Source organism: Odontomachus brunneus, unplaced genomic scaffold, assembly GCF_010583005.1.
Source record: "Odontomachus brunneus isolate Ranch 3 - 2012 unplaced genomic scaffold, Obru_v1 Obru_scaffold_019, whole genome shotgun sequence".
NCBI classification, from domain to species: Eukaryota; Metazoa; Arthropoda; class Insecta; order Hymenoptera; family Formicidae; genus Odontomachus; species Odontomachus brunneus.
Window position 1 is genome coordinate 516,825 of NW_022639469.1, and position 17,500 is coordinate 534,324.

The 17,500-nt window shown below is 39.6% G+C and overlaps 1 protein-coding gene across 3 annotated transcripts in view; it reads left to right on the forward strand.

The window, feature by feature from the left end:
• LOC116841927 (tribbles homolog 2) overlaps nt 1-17,500 on the forward strand; it is a 40,981-nt gene that overhangs the window by 20,800 nt on the left and 2,681 nt on the right. For all 3 annotated transcript variants that reach the window (XM_032810422.1, XM_032810420.1, XM_032810421.1), the window contains exons 3-4: nt 5,893-6,194; nt 16,656-17,500. The exon at nt 16,656-17,500 is cut by the window's right edge and continues 2,681 nt beyond it. In XM_032810422.1, coding sequence (XP_032666313.1) covers nt 5,893-6,194; nt 16,656-17,115 — 762 coding nt within the window. In that variant the 3' untranslated portion in view covers nt 17,116-17,500. The remainder of the gene's footprint in view (nt 1-5,892; nt 6,195-16,655) is intronic.

Below are 17,500 nucleotides of genomic sequence, written 5' to 3' on the forward strand. Positions count from 1 at the left end.
TGTGTGTGTGTGTGTGTGTGTGTGTGTGTGTGTGTGTGTGTGTGTGTGTGTGTGATAACTATATACAGAGTGTTCCAGAATCTCCGAAGCCTCTCCGAGGCATAGTATGGATTAAAGTGAACGCAAAAGTTCTATACCGCTTTGTGATATTCGTAATAATTATCGAAATGTTAATTAAAGGAGATTTGTGAATGATTATGCGCGATATAGTAGATGAACTGTGGTGATGTATACTGTTGTATATATTAGATCAAACTAAACAAAAAAGTCCTTTACCATTTTGCACGTAGATCTTTAGTTATTAATAAAGGAAAATTGCTATGTGATTGTACGCAATAATATATTAATCTTCTCTAATTAATAACTAAAAATCTACAAAGTTATTAAAAAAAAGATAGAGGACTTTTTTATTCAATTTGACTTAATGTACACAACGGCAGATGTCGTCACTCTACAGCTCATCCACCATAATCTCTTGATTATTCACAAATCTTTAATTAATACTTCGATAGTTATTGCGAATATCGCAAAACGGCACAGGACTTTTATGTTCACCTTAATCCGTACTATGTCTTCGTAAGAGCTTCGGAGATTGCTCCGGGACATCATGTAGAATCAATTTAACAAACTATTTTGTAATAATTGCAACTAAAGCTTGAATAGTTAGGAGAACTATTATAGAGACTGAGCCAACTATATTCAGAGATTTCAGGAATCATTTTAGTTGTTCGAAATGATTAAAGAATCTCGCGACACTAAGTCGTTGATTGAAAAACAGAAGATTAACAGGTCCCATTTAAATAGGGAATCAATACGCTGAAACGTCACTCGCATGTAACGAGATTGTGCTGGCGAATGCAGCGGCGAGTAAATAGGGTCTCGCGACGTGTTCTCGATGACGGTATCGCGATTCAGCCTCTCGTCGTATAATAATGGGTGCTATTGGCGTGGCACATATTGACGACGACGCGCCAGTGCACGTGGATGCCATCCACGGCGCACTGCAGCTGCCTCCGAGTCTCCATCGTATTATGCCTGTGGCATTATATAATGGGGCACACAGACGCGTGTGTAACGGTCTCGCTAATGTTCGATTCGATCGTATCCTCCATCACGAGACCCGTTGCGAGATCGGCAACGTAATAATGCGTTCGTCTGGGGGATGAGACCGCGTGTTGTACGTTCTTCTTGAAGAAGGCCCAATTGATCTTTATCCGGGTGACCTGCTCGTTTAATTGAGAAAAAGAAGCGATATTTCGGGATACCTATTTAATTCGTACGCCATTATACCTTACGTACACGGCCAGTTGAAATGAATCTAACGTTTAAATCTTTTGTACTCTTCGTACAGCGCAACGATATACGATCACTTGTATACGCTACTTGAATAGCTTGATAAGTAACCCGGATACCCTATTAAGCAATTCTTATCAAATACACCGACTCTCGTATCTCGCACGGGCGAGATTAGAATTTCAAATTCGGATTTCAGAATTTTTACCACCGGTACTGCTGGCGGATTCGATGTGTATGCGTACGTGTCGCAAATGCGCGTAAAGTACACGCGCGCGTGTTATTTTCTTGCTGCAAGTCTCTTATTATTACTTATTATCTTATAATTATATTTTATTAGTTATCCGCAATAATAATCTCTTGCTGCTATTATTATATCATATACCAGTCATTTTATTATCTTCGAGTATTTACAGCTTATTTGCGAGTTAGAGATACATACACGCAGAACATTTCGCTTGAAAATATAATCATTCATGATCTGAAGTAATAAGTAACTTATTCGATAGTAACTTATTATTTAAGTAATAAGTAACTGATTATAGTAACTTATTCGATTAACAACAGGATATTATCTCTGACTTATCGATTTTGATAAAAAAAATTTTTATAAGTAGTTTTCGTCCAATGAAATTTTTTTGCAAAGCCATTTGATATACTTTTCGGAATTTGCAGGGAAAAAATTCATAAAGTTTAACGTAAGCGCACTGCACATACTCACATGTTTTATATGCTTATATAATAAATATCATTTTAAACGTTGCGAAATTTATATAATATAATTATTGGAGAGATTAATGGATTAATGATTAATAATCCGATTAATATGATTAATGTTAATATGATTAATGGTTTAACGTTTGTTAAATCAGTTTATTTATCTAAAGGTTGGAACAACCGACTCTACGAGTATTTGTATTGCGCGTACGTTTGCGCGTACATTAAATTTTATAAAATTGTCTCTGCAAATTCTGAGAAGTGCATCGAATGATTTTGCAAAGTAACTTCATTGGACGAAAACTACTCATAAAAAAAATTTTTTTATCAAAATTGTTGAATCAGAAGTACGTGATGTCTCTTCCCCTTGTAAGATATACTTGCAATTTTTAGTGATTATGGGATTAATTTCGAGAGTACGAGAAACTTAGAAAGCGAAGAATGAAAATTACATGCTGAAATAATTTTTTTCAAGTACGGAACTTCTGTGTAAAAGTCGGAAAGGAAATGTAAGAAACTTGGAGAGAGCAGAAATTTCTCATGCTTGTGAGAATCGAACCCGTGACCTTCCCCTCTACAGGACAACTACTTCATCAACTGAGCTAATCAAGTTCATTGGATGCTTCAATGCTTTTCTTCTCTTTCTCTTATATATCTCAAATGTCAAGATAGCACATTCTATGATGATTCAATCACTTACAATTGAATCTTTCTATCATGTATCGCTTTAAGACTACTAAAAATTTCAAGAGGTAAATTATATATAATCATTCGTCAATCTTCTTTAATTAATAACTGAAAATTTTGCGTGGTTGTTTGTAAAATGATAGAGGAATTTTGTGTTTGTAGTTTGACCTAATCTTTACGTACGAGGTATGGGACGTTTAATATCAGACAATCTGTATAGTAATTTTATTCGTAATTCTTATATGATCCAAGATTTAAAAAAAATTTTGTTCTAATTTTTGCTATAATATTTTTTCCGCGTAGAAGTACATGCAAACTCACAGCGCGCGTGCGCACACACACACACACATGTAATATCCTACTTTACCATATATACATATATTATACATACCATATTATACATATATTAAATATGCACACGATAAAGTATTATTATCATTTAATACATATTTTGCGTTGCATTCACGCCGATTTACATTTATTCGAGACCTTCGACTTCACATTCGCAATCGACTGTCATCCGCGACTTTCTCTCGATGTTCTATTTCTTTTCCCCTTTTTTTTTTCTTTGAAAATCACAGATAGATATATCTCGGAGAGATTAACAAACGCTACATGGTAATACGCCCGTCACGAAACGCGTACGCGATGCCGGCGGGACACGCGACTCTCTTGCCACGTTTTCATTAACATTTTACAATCGCCGCGCGTTATACAATGAGTCGCTTACATCATCGCGCTGCGAACAAATACAAGGCTGTCACTTCGCACACCCGGGGCCTCATCGCGTCACCTCACCTCCTCCGTCACATACGCGCGCGTTGCCGCATCGTCCGTTATTCATAATCGTTTCTAGAGCCATGGCCGTTTAATATAATTGACAATTACATGAGAGCGCCGTGTGACGTGCGCTTTCGCAAATCGCGAGAGTTCGTGATGTCGAAAAGAATCAAAGAGGAGAATACTGGCGGTCGCAGTTAGTTCAGTCTGTCACAATCGCTGATCGGGGAACGAAGAGGTCGCAAGCGCTGATCTGGAGTAACGATAAATGCACTAACCCCCTCGATAGTAAAGGAGTTCAAGGACACACGAGTGAAACGTTTCGTTAATTCGCGTTTTAAGTCGACCTATATATTCGCGATCTTTTTGTTGAAAGCTTAACGACAAAATGACTCTTTTCTGCAAAGTTTTACACCGTATTGGTTATATATAATTGCAAATACTGTTACACCATGAAAGTATACGCAAAAACGAATTGGAACGTTGTTCTATATGTGAGGAAAACGAGGAAAAATTTAAAAGTTCTTTTAAAAAAATATTGACGTAATACGGCTTCGTATTTATAGTTATTCTATTTAATTGTATAGATTTGTAAATGTTTATACAGAATGAAAGTATAAATATTGGAGTATCCTAGGTTATACAAAAAATTAAAAAAAAATTTATTTACAGATTTTTTATATTAAAATTTATTTACAAATTTTTTATATAATATATAATATATTATTCTATTATTCATTCATTGGTACTTTTATTTTGTATAAGTATTTGCAATTTTATACATGCAAATAAAAAAACTCTAAAAAATACTTTAATTTTTCCTGCATTTCTTTTGTATCAGCCAAATATTTACGTCAACAGCTCGAGAGATGTTAATTTTGAAAATTTAATCAGTTTAGTTACATATTGAGCGATGTTCCAATTCATTTTATGCATGTATTTTTTCTGTGTAAAAGCTTTTGTATTTATCATTCTGTGCAAACAGTACGACATAAAATTTGCAAAAAATATATTTTGTCGGTAAAATTCCTAAGTAAAATTCCTAAGTATTGACATTTCCGTAATCGATGAAATCGGATAAGGTTACGGGGTTTGCTCATAAAACCTATAGAAGAGATACTAAAACATTTTTCGGTCGAATACGCTTTTTCTGTATCGGGGGCATTACCGAAGCGGCAATCGATAGCCGTTCGCGGGGCGTCAGGGCGATTTCGTAAAGAACGCACTGGTGCTCTTATTAAACTAATGGGACTCGAATGTCGAAACGGTGTCGGGTTTCGACACGAACCCGAGAGAGATGAACAGCCGGACGAATAACAAAGTTTCAGAAATAGTCGCCGTTACGTTTGTAATTTTCATAATCTATGGACGTTAATTAAATTTTCTTTTCTCTTGTTCATTTGGTTTTATTGTAAATTATATCGTAGATTATCGTAGATTATAGAATCTGACTTTGACGGCGGTTCAGTTGTAGAACTGTGTAATCGTATAATTATAGATAAATGTAGTTTCGCATTCAATAACCGCAATTTGAACCAATTATTAATTAGAATACGATAGGAAAACTTGCGTCAGTCATCGCCGCCGCCTGGTGGGTGCACGCAGTTTTATCAGTCTCAAACCCTTTCACGCGGCGACCTTGCCCGCCATCGTATGATTATACAGAAAAAGTCATTCTTGAAAATATCTTCATTTTTTAGATTTAATTTTCAAATGAGATTACATAGCATTAAACGAAAGTAAGTTATTTGCAAGAATCTACTTGATATAATTCAAGAAAGAAAAACTTGTATTCTTTTTTTTCTTTTTTTGAGAACTTAAAAAATTTATCACTCTTGCTCGTCTTACTCTTAAGTGTGACTTTACCTAACTTGAGTGGACAAAATTTACCAGAACGTAATTATATACACATACATGCACAAGTATTTAATCAATTAGACGCTATAATTATTTCACAAACAATTTTAATTAAGATTAATCTGTTAATTTTCTAGGATTAGTAAAGTTTATTAAAAAAAAATTAGGATCTCAAAAATATACTAGCATCAGTATCAAATTAGTGCAATTGTTTTCCAAAAAATATAGCATCAATACTAAAATTGATATTAGTACCAAATTAGCGTCAAAACTTTATATTGAAAACGTTAGATACAGTTCGGAATTAACTTCTGAAGAAAGTGGAAAAATAAAATTATATATCAAGTAACTTTATTCAGTAAAAATGTATCATTTCACAAGTGGAACATTAGCCATTAAAAAGTGGTTATTAAATACAAATTAAAGCATTAGCTGTCCACTTACCGATACTTTTAGAATTGACTTTCGGTGAGCTTTCCGCCGGCGCACCCTCAATTCGCGGACAACGACGGCTCTTGATCGCTCTTGTTGTAAATAGCATTTCCGGATTGGTTGCAGGCGTTGACCGTGGGCGACAAAGGTTGCGAGGCGTTGTTGCAGGCCCACCTTCGTCTGGAGGGCACCGGCGCGGCAAGCGGTGTGGCTGGCGTCGTGGAGGCATCCGGAGGCCGGCGCTATCTCCTCTTGGAGGGCCACCACGGCGACCTGCACGCCTACGTAAGGGCACGCAGGAGATTGCGCGAGCCGGAGGCGAGGCGACTCTTCCGGCAGGCTGCCAGGGCCGTGGCGAAGTGTCACGAGTACGGAGTCGTGTTGAGGGACCTCAAACTCCGAAAGTTCGTCTTCGCCGACGAAGCGAGGTAGGAAACCATATAACGATAGTCTTTATTAGCCGGTTGAACTCGGAACCAACGTTTCGTGCCAAAACTGGTGAGAACAAAAAATTCCGCATTTTACATGAAAGCTTATCTAATAAGGGGTTTTTTGGGTAGCTGATTACGAATTCGAGGTCAAATTTGTCCCGTTACCGGTACTTTTACCCTATGCACCCAAAACTAATATCCTTTATATTGTTCATTATATTTCCAGGGTCAAATTTTCTCTAAAGTCAGTACTGAATATATTTTTATATTGTTTCATTTTATAATTTATAATATAAAATTCATAATATTTCCCATAATAACCCATACAGCACAAAATCTCTTGGGGACGTCCCACAGATTTCCTGAGGACGTAGAAACGTTCCCAGGACGTTCTCAGGACGTACTCTGGAAATCTTCTGGACGTCAATTTGTGCTATTAGGGAACGGAGTATCCATGGAATCATACCGAATATCATACTATATTTGTTCCGTATCTGTAATGAAATATCAAAGTTAATCACTTGAAGCCGCCATATTGGATCCGTCATTTTAAATTTCTCAAATTTGACTTCGGATTCTTAATCAGCGATCCAAAAAACATGAGGGTAGCAAGTTTCATGCAAATCCGTTTAAAACTGGCGGAGATATACAGCGAACACATATATGTGTACTTACCAGTTGTGGCACTTTTCTTTCCTACATATATGTGTGCTTACCAGTGAACCGGTTAAGGAGGTTCTGGTGCTACTCTTTAGTCAGTCAGTATTTTATTAATAAAATTAAGTCGTTCAGAGTTAATTAAATCGTTTATAATTATTGAAATAATTATTTTGCAACAAGAGTGCGAGCGTAACACAGCAGACTGCATACCAGTCTATCATGCTAGAGGTTCGATACTCGGTAGAACCGAAAATTTTCTTACGCTCGTACTCCTTTCGGAAAGGCAATAGCAAAACCTCCGAGAGTATTATAGGATAAGTTAAATATTTAGCATAAGAAGCAATTGTAGGGAACGATAGGAGGAAAGAGTAAAAAGGGAACGAATATAAAGGAAGTTGATCAAATGACCCTTTTTGGCTAAATATAATAGCTGAAGTAATAAAGTTTTTTTTTTTAATTATTTTGTAACAATATCAGTGAGATGAAATTTATAAATATCATGATATGAATTGATGTCCACTAAATTGCGCAATGTTGTCATCAATGCCAAAAGGCTGACCGGAGCGTGACTGATTAACATCACCTCGTCTAAATTTTGCAATCTCTCATAGGTTGCAATCGACACAGCCTTCTCTCCAAACATATCGCACAAATAGACTCTATCAATATATATCCATTTTCAATATATATCAATATATATCAATATATATCCATTTAGACTCTATCAATATATATCCATTTTCAATTTTACTTCAAAACCACTAAAAATCGAATTAAACCAATTTCTGTTTATTTTGATAGCTTAAAGTATAATCTTTTTAATGGTATATAATATATCTACATATTTGTAAATGTTGCTGTAAAACTGGATCAATACCGACATCTTTGAGAAATCTATAAAAATTTTTGCACTCACACAATAGATATGTTAGGAAGTTCAGGTTTAAAATAAGGTTAAAATTTCGACTCAGTCCCAACAACCGGATTTCGGTTATGACTTTTTCGGGACAATGTATGTACATCTGTAAAAATGTGAATGGGAACAAACGATTGCCCTCGATTGAGCTCGCCGAGTTCGTGATTGCGCGAGACATAAGTAGGAAACAAATACGAAATTCTAATCGCTTTGGAATTCGGTTATCATTGCGAAGGACTAAGAAGACGCGACATATTTTTATCTGTTATACTTTTGTATTATTTAGCAGCTCGTGCTTTTTTCTCATCGATAGCACCGCGTGGAAGCTCGAAGGAAGCGCCGAACGCATTCTTCTCCGTAAATTGTTAAAAGTGAATAGATGACATACGCCATTTGGAATCGAAGCGAAGGTATCGATAGTGCGCGCGGAGTTCGTGTTCGCTTTTCCGAGTGAAGGGGAAATCGATCAATGTGGGTGTGTTTTTCTCGTCAGGTGACCTCTCTCTGTTCTCAACGCTGAAAAAGAAGTGTGAGTGAATATGGAAATGAAACGATTATGAACTAATTCGTCGCGGATCTGACTCGGTGTGCGCTCTCGCACAGAATGGGGGAGAGAGTGTATCGCTCGCGCGCATATATAGGATATATCAGACCGATTTACGATGTATCAATACAGGTGTTGAAAATCAGCCTTCTTAAATGAAATGAAATCAGGTTGACTGACGCCTTGTAAAAATGCGTAAAAAGATTATCTTTTCGGTTTTCAATAAAGACAACATAAGTGGCAGCTTAAAGTAAAAACGGATTTAAAATTAAACAAAAATTAAATTTAGAATTAGAATAAAATTACATAAAATTTTAAAATATAAATTATATAAACTGAAAGTCAGTCTCACAAAAAATTTTTTCTTTGGAGTCGGTTAAGAATAAAAGTTTCATCTTATATCTCTAGACGTTCTGGAATTTTCAAGAAAGTGATATATTACGCAAATTCTGCATCATTCGAACAAATTCGAATAATACTAACCCAAGGACCATAAGACATAACATATTGAAGGAGTTACAAAAGGTTTTACCTCCAACGGTTCTCATGTTATAAAGAAGAATATACAAACAGACATACATATATGAGAGACAAATTGAGAATCTTCTCGTGAAGTCAATTAAGAAATCTTGGTAGATAATATATCTGTGGCAGGCCAAAGTAAGATAAAAGAGGTGCACGCCTACTGAAGGGCCAAAGGCAGGTGCATCGACACCACCTAGCAGTAACGGACAAACGATTGTAAATCCTCCCGCGTTAAAAGCTATACCTGTCCGCTGTCACGTACATTGTTCCCCGCTCGGATTCCATTGGACCACGTCGGACTCACGATTTAGGGTGTGTTTGCGAGCGGTTCGCTCATATGTGGCGTTATCTCGGAACGCGCGCGGCTGTCCGGCAGTACGATATATGCGACGCACCCACGTGTCGCTGCAGCGTGTGCAAGCGCAACAGTCAGGCAAACACACGAGCAACAACACAACAACAAGCGGCTGCGAGTCAGACGGACGTGTGTGTCGTACCGGTGCTGGCGATCGAGAGATCGACTCGTATGTCGGTCCGTTGTTGGCCAATCCGCATTCCTGCCGCTCGGCGAGCTGCTCCCGCGCGCGCAACGTAGAATAAGGAGAGTCCGGGGAATGTTGCAAGCCAGAAAAGCATATTGGTTCATCGGCTGTACCGTTGCTGCTGCTGCTGTTGCCGCCGCGAGGTTTTGAAACGTGGTATAATTAGGAAACGCGCGCGAGCCCTGGCTCGTTCCACCGCCGCCGCCGCCGCCGCGGGGTCGAAACGGGTCCGAGACGGCGTGAGGTGTTCTTTTCCTCCTGTTCTCACCGTTTCGCGTTCGTCCCATCGTAATCGGCCGTGCTTTAAGAGGAACACAAGCTGGATTACGGTAACGCGTGCGGTTACGACGCGCGACGCTCGTTGGCGAAATTCCAGCACCCGGTATCGCACGGAAATCGGCGGGCCGGAGATGGAAACGGGAAATTTGCGTGCACGTCGGTCGAAGTGCCGCTTAAAAGAGTGAGGTGTTATTTAAATAGCGTGCGCAATACCCTAGAGTTGAGTAATGTATGTCTCAATGTTTCGTCGAGTAATCAATGTTTCCATCCTTCTGTATTTTATACACACGGAAAGAAAAATCTGGTTGAATTCAGAATACATCGATCAGACTGGTAAAATAAGGAACAAACCATATTTTTGGTTATAAGCGTTCGGTTAAAATAACTAGACAAGTTTGGGATACTTTAATCAAACTGGACAAAATTATGTTTACATTTCCTATAAGAAAATCTTATTACTTTTTTTAACTGAAAATTGTTTTTTAAGGTGTTAGTGTGTGATTATTTTGCTTAAAATTTAATTGATTTGATATTATATTGTATTTGGGAACTCACTTTTTTTGTATATCCTGGTGGGTTTCGAACTTAGGACCTTCGGATTGTGAGTCTATGTGCCACATCATTAGTTGATAGATCTATTATAAATTGTTTACCTATGATGTAATTAGTGTTGAATACTTGAATATATAATTTATTATAATTATATTTGCTATAAATTTAGGCAGTTTATAACGGATTTATCAATTGGTAAAGTGGCGTAGTATGTATACAGACGATTCACAATCTGGAGATTCTGGGTTCGAATCCAAGATAAAAAACGAGTTCTCGAAATATAATATAACATCAAACTAATTAAGCAAATAATTATACACTAACACCTTAAAAAAATAATTTTCAGTTGAAAAAGTAATAAAGTTTCTAGTAAGAAATGTTAATATAATTTTTAGTTTAGTTAAAGTAACCACACCTCTCTGTCTAGTTACTTTAACTGAACACTTGTAATCAAATTTGTCTGGTTACCTTAATTAAATATATGATTCGTACATATCTCACCAAACAATTTGGTTGATGTATCCTGAATTCTAATTAATTCAACCAAGTTTTTTTTCTGTGTAGTGAAAATTTGATACTCGGTTTCGCGTAAATAGTTGTATAATGAAATTTGCGCGCACGAGAATACGTCGACCGAAATACTGCTTGAAATGTGAGATGTTATTGAAATAACGTGTAAAATATTTCAATATTTGTGTAACCTTAATATTTCAGTCGAGTAGAGAAATGTTCTATATTCTTCTCTCTCTCTCTCTCTCTCTCTCTCTCTCTCTCTCTCTCTCTCTCTCTCTCTCTCTCTCTCTTTCTCTCTCCCTTTATCTCTTTTTGTATGTTTCTTAGAAGAAAATTATTTGCAATCGGTTTGCGCCCGAATGTATTGTACTAGTCGTTTGTAATTAACGACAATATAATAATTAACGATAATAACAGAGACACAAACGGGAATGTTGCTAATGGGACCAATGATACTGTAGTTTCATTGGAAGCTTCATTAATGGTACTATAATTTCATTAGTTTCGTTAGTGCCGCTAATGTTACTGCAGCAACCGGAGTGTTGCTAACAATTTAACGAAATTCGGGATCGTTCTCGTGTGCGTATTGCGCGCGTGTTCCTTCCCGTCGTGATCCCGGCGCGAGTTCCATTCCACAGCGGATCTCACGCGTTCGCGTTTCTCTTTCTTCCATTGGTCGACAATGGGCGGATTAAGCGATCAAATCAGCCTTTTCCCGGATGCTCCTTCGTATGGCAGTTCGACCTATGGTAATTGCTGAATGCGTCACGCGCGTCTCGGCAGAAACGCGCGCGTCGCGCGGGCGTGTACGTAGCGTACGCGTACTGTACGTGGCTGTCGTTCGTCCGCGGTGAAAAGCATAATTCGGTCTCTCGCGCGACCGGATTTCTCTCCGCCACGCACGCGTTTCGCAACGCCGTTGGCGGTCCGGTTCGACGCCGAATTCAATCAAGATCGTCATTCGCGAGAGAGGTTAACGATCCTCGAGTAGACCTCGTTCGATTCTTCGCACGAGAGAGGAAGAGACAGAACTTCGCTATTCTTGAAGCCGTAGTAAATTCAAAGCTGAGACCCGAATATATATCCGTGTCTTACGCGCTGTTCCGTAACCGTTCAGATTCCTGAATATTTAGGAAGTACCCAAATGCCTAGGTTTTTTTTACTCGACCGACTAAATCGTAGATTAAAATTTTAATCAATAGTTAGTAGCGCGAATTAAAGAGCGCGAAGAAAAGCGAGTCGTACATAAAGGGCAATTTTTGTTGGGTTGGTGTAAAAGATTTGTCATTTTTCTTTTTTAAATTCTCATCACAAGTTTAGTTATTAAAAGGAAAATAGAAAATCCTCGTTAAATATTTAAAAACATACCTAGTCGATATTATTCATTACGTTTGTAAAAATTACACTGGTTTAATTAATAAAAAATGATCTATGTAATATTTTTATGCTCACTTGAAAATGCAAACATATCTTTTTTACATCTAAGGTTTTCCAATGATTTGATTTTTAAGTTTCAGGTTGTTTTTCTTTATATACAGACATAGGATTCATTAGAAGTTACAAGTGCTTTGAAGCGCCGTATGGACTAATCGTTGCTTTTCCTTAAACACTTTAAAGTATTTGTAGTGTCTAATGGATCGCATCCATGATTTATCTAATTTTTTATAGATAAATATATTGGTTAAATGGAGAGTTTTTTAATGGAATATATTTAATATTTATAGGTAATATTTATGGATCGCATCCATGATTTATCTAATTTTTTATAGATAAATATATTGGTTAAATGGAGAGTTTTTTAATGGAATATATTTAATATTTATAGGTAATATTTATGGATCGCATCCATGATTTATCTAATTTTTTATAGATAAATATATTGGTTAAATGGAGAGTTTTTTAATGGAATATATTTAATATTTATAGTGTTTTGATATAAAAATTAGAATTAAAAATTTAGAATTAAATTGAATTGGGAATTGCGCGTATATATAGAGTATTCTATATACAACTTCTATATACAACGTATTAAATGTCAGATGATCATCAGAAAAAAAATTGTGGGTGATAGAGAAATTCTGAGTTCGTTTTCGGATTCTATACATTACAATACGAAGCAAAAGAGAAACGCATCTGAAATTCTATATAACAAATTATTCGTTGACCAGTAATGATTAAATAATTTCGTTTTTTATTTTATTTGACGAACACGACAAATTTTTTGTAATTATAAATCGAGTATTTTTTTCCTCGATATTATTAATGCGAATTAAAAAGCGCGAAGAAGGATGAGTCTCGCGTAAACTTCAATTTCTATTCTCTTCTACGTCCGGGACGAGCGATGACTTTCCGAAGTGCGTTATTCATATTCGTGCACGACCGTGTCCAATTCCGGATTTTCCTCGTTTAACGCGAAGACGAATGTAAGGGCAATCGGCTAACGACGAAGTCCACGTCGTCGCCATTAAAAATACCAGTCCGCTATTGCGTCCGCGAATACAGTCAGCCGACGATGATTGATAACTCCCGTGGCTATCGTCAACGGGATCGCTACTTTGTTTCTACGAGTCTGTAGCTCCGTAATTATAACATCAACGGCGAAACAGAAGTTAGCTAATCGCACTTGGGTAACGGTCGGTCCGAGGGGAGACCCGTGCGAACGACGGGCTCGAGAAGAAGGGACCGTTCGAGGATCGGCGAACTTTCGGACGTCCCTCGACGGTGGATTTCACGACAGGCCTGTCAAGGAAATCATCGCGCCTAGAATCCGCGGTCTAACATCCGTGGCGGCGGCGGCGGGGTTCTTGAACCCGGCGATATCGTGCCGTGGCCGGCGAACTGGTGAAAGTTTGCGAAGAAAGCTGCGGCGCCTCTCTCTTCTCTCTTTCTCTGTCTCAACGACCGAGGGAGAGGGAGAGAGAGAGAAAGAGAAGAGGAGCGAGCAAACGAGCGAGCCCGCGTTCGGTTCATCATGAACGGTCTGGCGTGCCATTGCGTCCGTTCGATTCATCTGCTCGTGAGAGAGAGGCCATTGACATCGCTCGTTCGTTCGTTCAGATTGTCAAGATCGTGTAACGACTCTCTCGCGTGACGCGTGTTCACGAAAGATCCAGCCTCGTGACGCTCGATGATTCCGCTGCTCCGTGATATCCGGGATGAGTCTTCATCGCGATGATTTTATCGGGAGATTATTTATTTGCGGGACGCTGTTGCGTGTCGAAGCATTCCTGGTAGAGATGTGTGCAGTTTCAAGTATTAAGTGTTAATGCATTCTCGTTAGTCGTAAATATACTGCGTAGGGATGAAACTTTATCCAGTGGTTGACTGATTCTTTCCAAGGCACAGTATCATGTAACATTAATACAGAGTTTTAATATGCACGTATTATGTTTATTGTGAGTAACTTTAAAACGTATTTATTTACATTGTTAAAACGAAGCTTGAAGTTTTGTGAACAATGAATGGACATGTAGAAAAACGTAGAAGAAGGAAATTTGAGGAAATAGAGCAGTATTATATATATATAATATACGCTCTTCACTGTCCAGCTTTACGTATCGCTTACCGTTGCCAAGAAATTGGTCATCCCAATCAGTTGATTTAGATGATGAGACTCCACCTTAGACGAGCTTAAAGAACTCTCCCACCGCATCAAACGCACTTATTTACTCCAATTTTCTATCATTAATCCCGAACATATATTCATGTGGATGTTTGCAAAATGGCAGGGGACTTTTTCGTTCTCAATTTGACGAGTTCTGCTTGCACACAAGAGGACATGCCATACAAATTTTGTATCAGGCAAATATTTACGCTAATTGACAACTCGAAATGTCAATTTTGAAATTTTGTATTGTTTTCATCGCATATTGAGTAATGTTCTAATGCATTTTCACTTATATTGTATAAAAGCATTTGTAATTTTTTGCAATCAATATAATGCAAATTTTTCCAAAAAAAAATAAGATTTTGTCAGTAAAGTGTGGCATCCCTTTAAATATCTTCTCATTTATTAAATTGTACTTTTTATGTACGTTTAAAAGACTAAAAAATGTCCCGGCACATGCGACATATATCATCAGTATTATCATCTCCCACCCCCTCCTCCTGCAAGAAATTATATCCGCTAAGAGATTTTTGTCGACAGAAAATATCCACGCTAAATTTCTGAAAAAATACAAATGTTAACGTCCACATCTCATACACATATACACATACAAACGCGCATTTTGCGTGACTTAAGTATCACAGAAAGTAATTGTTTCACATGCTGTTACGCCCTCAATCGTTTCGCTGTATCGCGAGCGGGGAAAGTGCAACGACAAATTTTACCGCGAACGATAAGATTATTATCTGATAATTCTGAAGTGTCTGCCGCCAGATATCTGACTATTTGCGCGTCGCCGTTACAATTGATTTACAAATAGAAGCGCGCGCCTCCAGGAGGCGGCACGTTCTCGTCCGAAAAAGCGCTCGTGCCGCTTTCACGCGCGAGCTACGCCACTGCGTCGTCTCGACCGAATATCGTGGGCGACCGGGGAACTCGCATCGAAGGAGAGCTCAAAAGTTACTCAAGAGCCAAGAATATTACGTACGCGCGCGCGGTCGCGCGACTTCCGCGTTGCAGGTTGATCAACAGACGCAGCAGAGTCGCGATCGGCCGCAGCGCTCTCCTCCTCCTCCTCTCCTCCTCCACCTCCTCCGCCTCCTCCGCCTCCTTCTTCTTCTCCCCTGTGCTTCGGTTGCGCGTTATTTCGCGCTACCAAGAGACTCGAGAACGGTCGAGGCGATAGCGACGGCGATGGCTCAATCGCGGTGTCCTCTTGCTACATTGAAATACCTTGCCTTCGGGCGTGCACGTAAAAGGTTGCACGAATAGAGGAGATCTGCGACTTCGCGAGCTCCTCGCACGCAGGCTCGCGGCAGCTATCGGTCGGCAAACGAATGAAGGGCTTGGCGCAACACGTGCTTGAGACACGTTTCGGAACAAATTTCACACGACGGCACGAGGGAAAGGATCGCGTCTTCGGCGGCGGGATTTCACGCTTCTCGCTCCGCGGCTCCTCCCGAAAATTCAAATTAGCGAGGAAGAAACTCGGACAGTTTCAACGAAATTTTATGCATGGAAAAAAACGCTGTTGTGTGCTAATTGAACACCTGAACTCATTTCATAATAAAACGACCTTAATAATAAGTGAAAACTGATAATTGATAACTGAATTACATTTCCCCAAGCTTTGATTTATATGTCAAGTAGTCTCGGATCGAGTAGACACACGGCATGAGATAAGTTGACTATAGAACTGTTTCATAAGGGTTTCATAATTTGTTTCGCAAAAAATGATGTTATGAATAAAACCCACTTATGTTGAATTAATTTCAATTTTGTATTGCAATTAATTTGTGCCAGATAAATATTTACGCTAGCTTGCAGCTCGAGATGTCAACTTTGAGATTTTTTGTCGTTTTTCATCACATGTTGAGCAATGTTTCAGTTCATTCTTACACATCACTTGTACTTTCATTGTAGAAAAGCATTTATAATTCTGTGCCACCAGTATACTTTATCGGCAAAGTTCTCAAATACCTCTTCATCGAGGAAAAAATTCGGGGAACGCGCGATCAGTTTCACGTCCGATTCGATCGGAGAAGAAAGCGAAGATCTTTCGTTCTGAACGATAACGGCACGCGCAAAGAATCGAGTTAACTTGACTCACAAAGTCAGCTTGCTTCTCGCCGGTTTTCTCGAGCGATAGGATACTCTTGCGCTAATCTCCGGCGCTCTGAAAAGTGTGTTGCAAGGGTGTTAAAGCGAGCGCATGGGTCATCGCGTCGCTATAGCATAGCAATAAGCGTATTCCGTCGATAAACGACGGCTTACGAAAGCGGCGAAAGAGCTCATATCGACATTTTCTTCTTTCTCTCAGAACGCGGCTTCGCCTGGAGAGCCTAGAGGACGCGGTGATCGTGGAGAATAACGACGACAAGCTGACCGACCGCAGGGGCTGTCCGGCGTATGTCGCACCGGAAGTGCTGCGCTCCGGACGCGCCTATTCCGGCAAGGCGGCGGACATCTGGTCGCTGGGCGTGCTGCTCTACACGATGCTGGTGGGCCGTTATCCCTTCAACGATGCCGAGCACGCGTCCCTCTTCGCCAAGATCTCGCGCGGCCTGTTCGCGGTGCCGGAGGGTCTGAGTCCGCGCGCCAAGTGCCTGATCCGCTCACTGCTGAGGAAGGAGCCGTCCGAGCGACCGTACGCCGAGGACGTGCCGCTGCATCCCTGGCTGGCGAAGCCGTTGCGGATATGCGCGACTCCGGCCGGCAGGTCCTCCACGAGCCAGGACCAAGTCGTACCAGAGCTACCTACCAATCCTCGACAAGACTGACTCCCTCACGGGAAAGGAATTCTTATTATTCCGCGTGCGACCGCGTCGTCATCCTCGCGCCATCAGCCCGGTGCTTCTCTCGCGCCGACAGCCGCCGTCGGGTCGGGTTCTCGAGCCGTGAGGGGGGGAGTCACTGCAATCAAAAGACGGAGGAGCGATATGGCTTTTTCCGTTGTCTTTTTCTTCCGTCTTTCTTCGTGTTTCTTTTCTTTTCCCGACACATTGGCTGTGCTCACGCGGGACGGCCGTGAGAGAGGCTGTCTCGCGTTCCTCGCGTGTGTGCGAGATACCGGCGACGTGTTAGTTCATATCACACGTTCGAGGTGCGCGAACACATGGGGATATTTGCTCGAAGGAGTAACGTTTGAGCGGGAAATTCGTATTT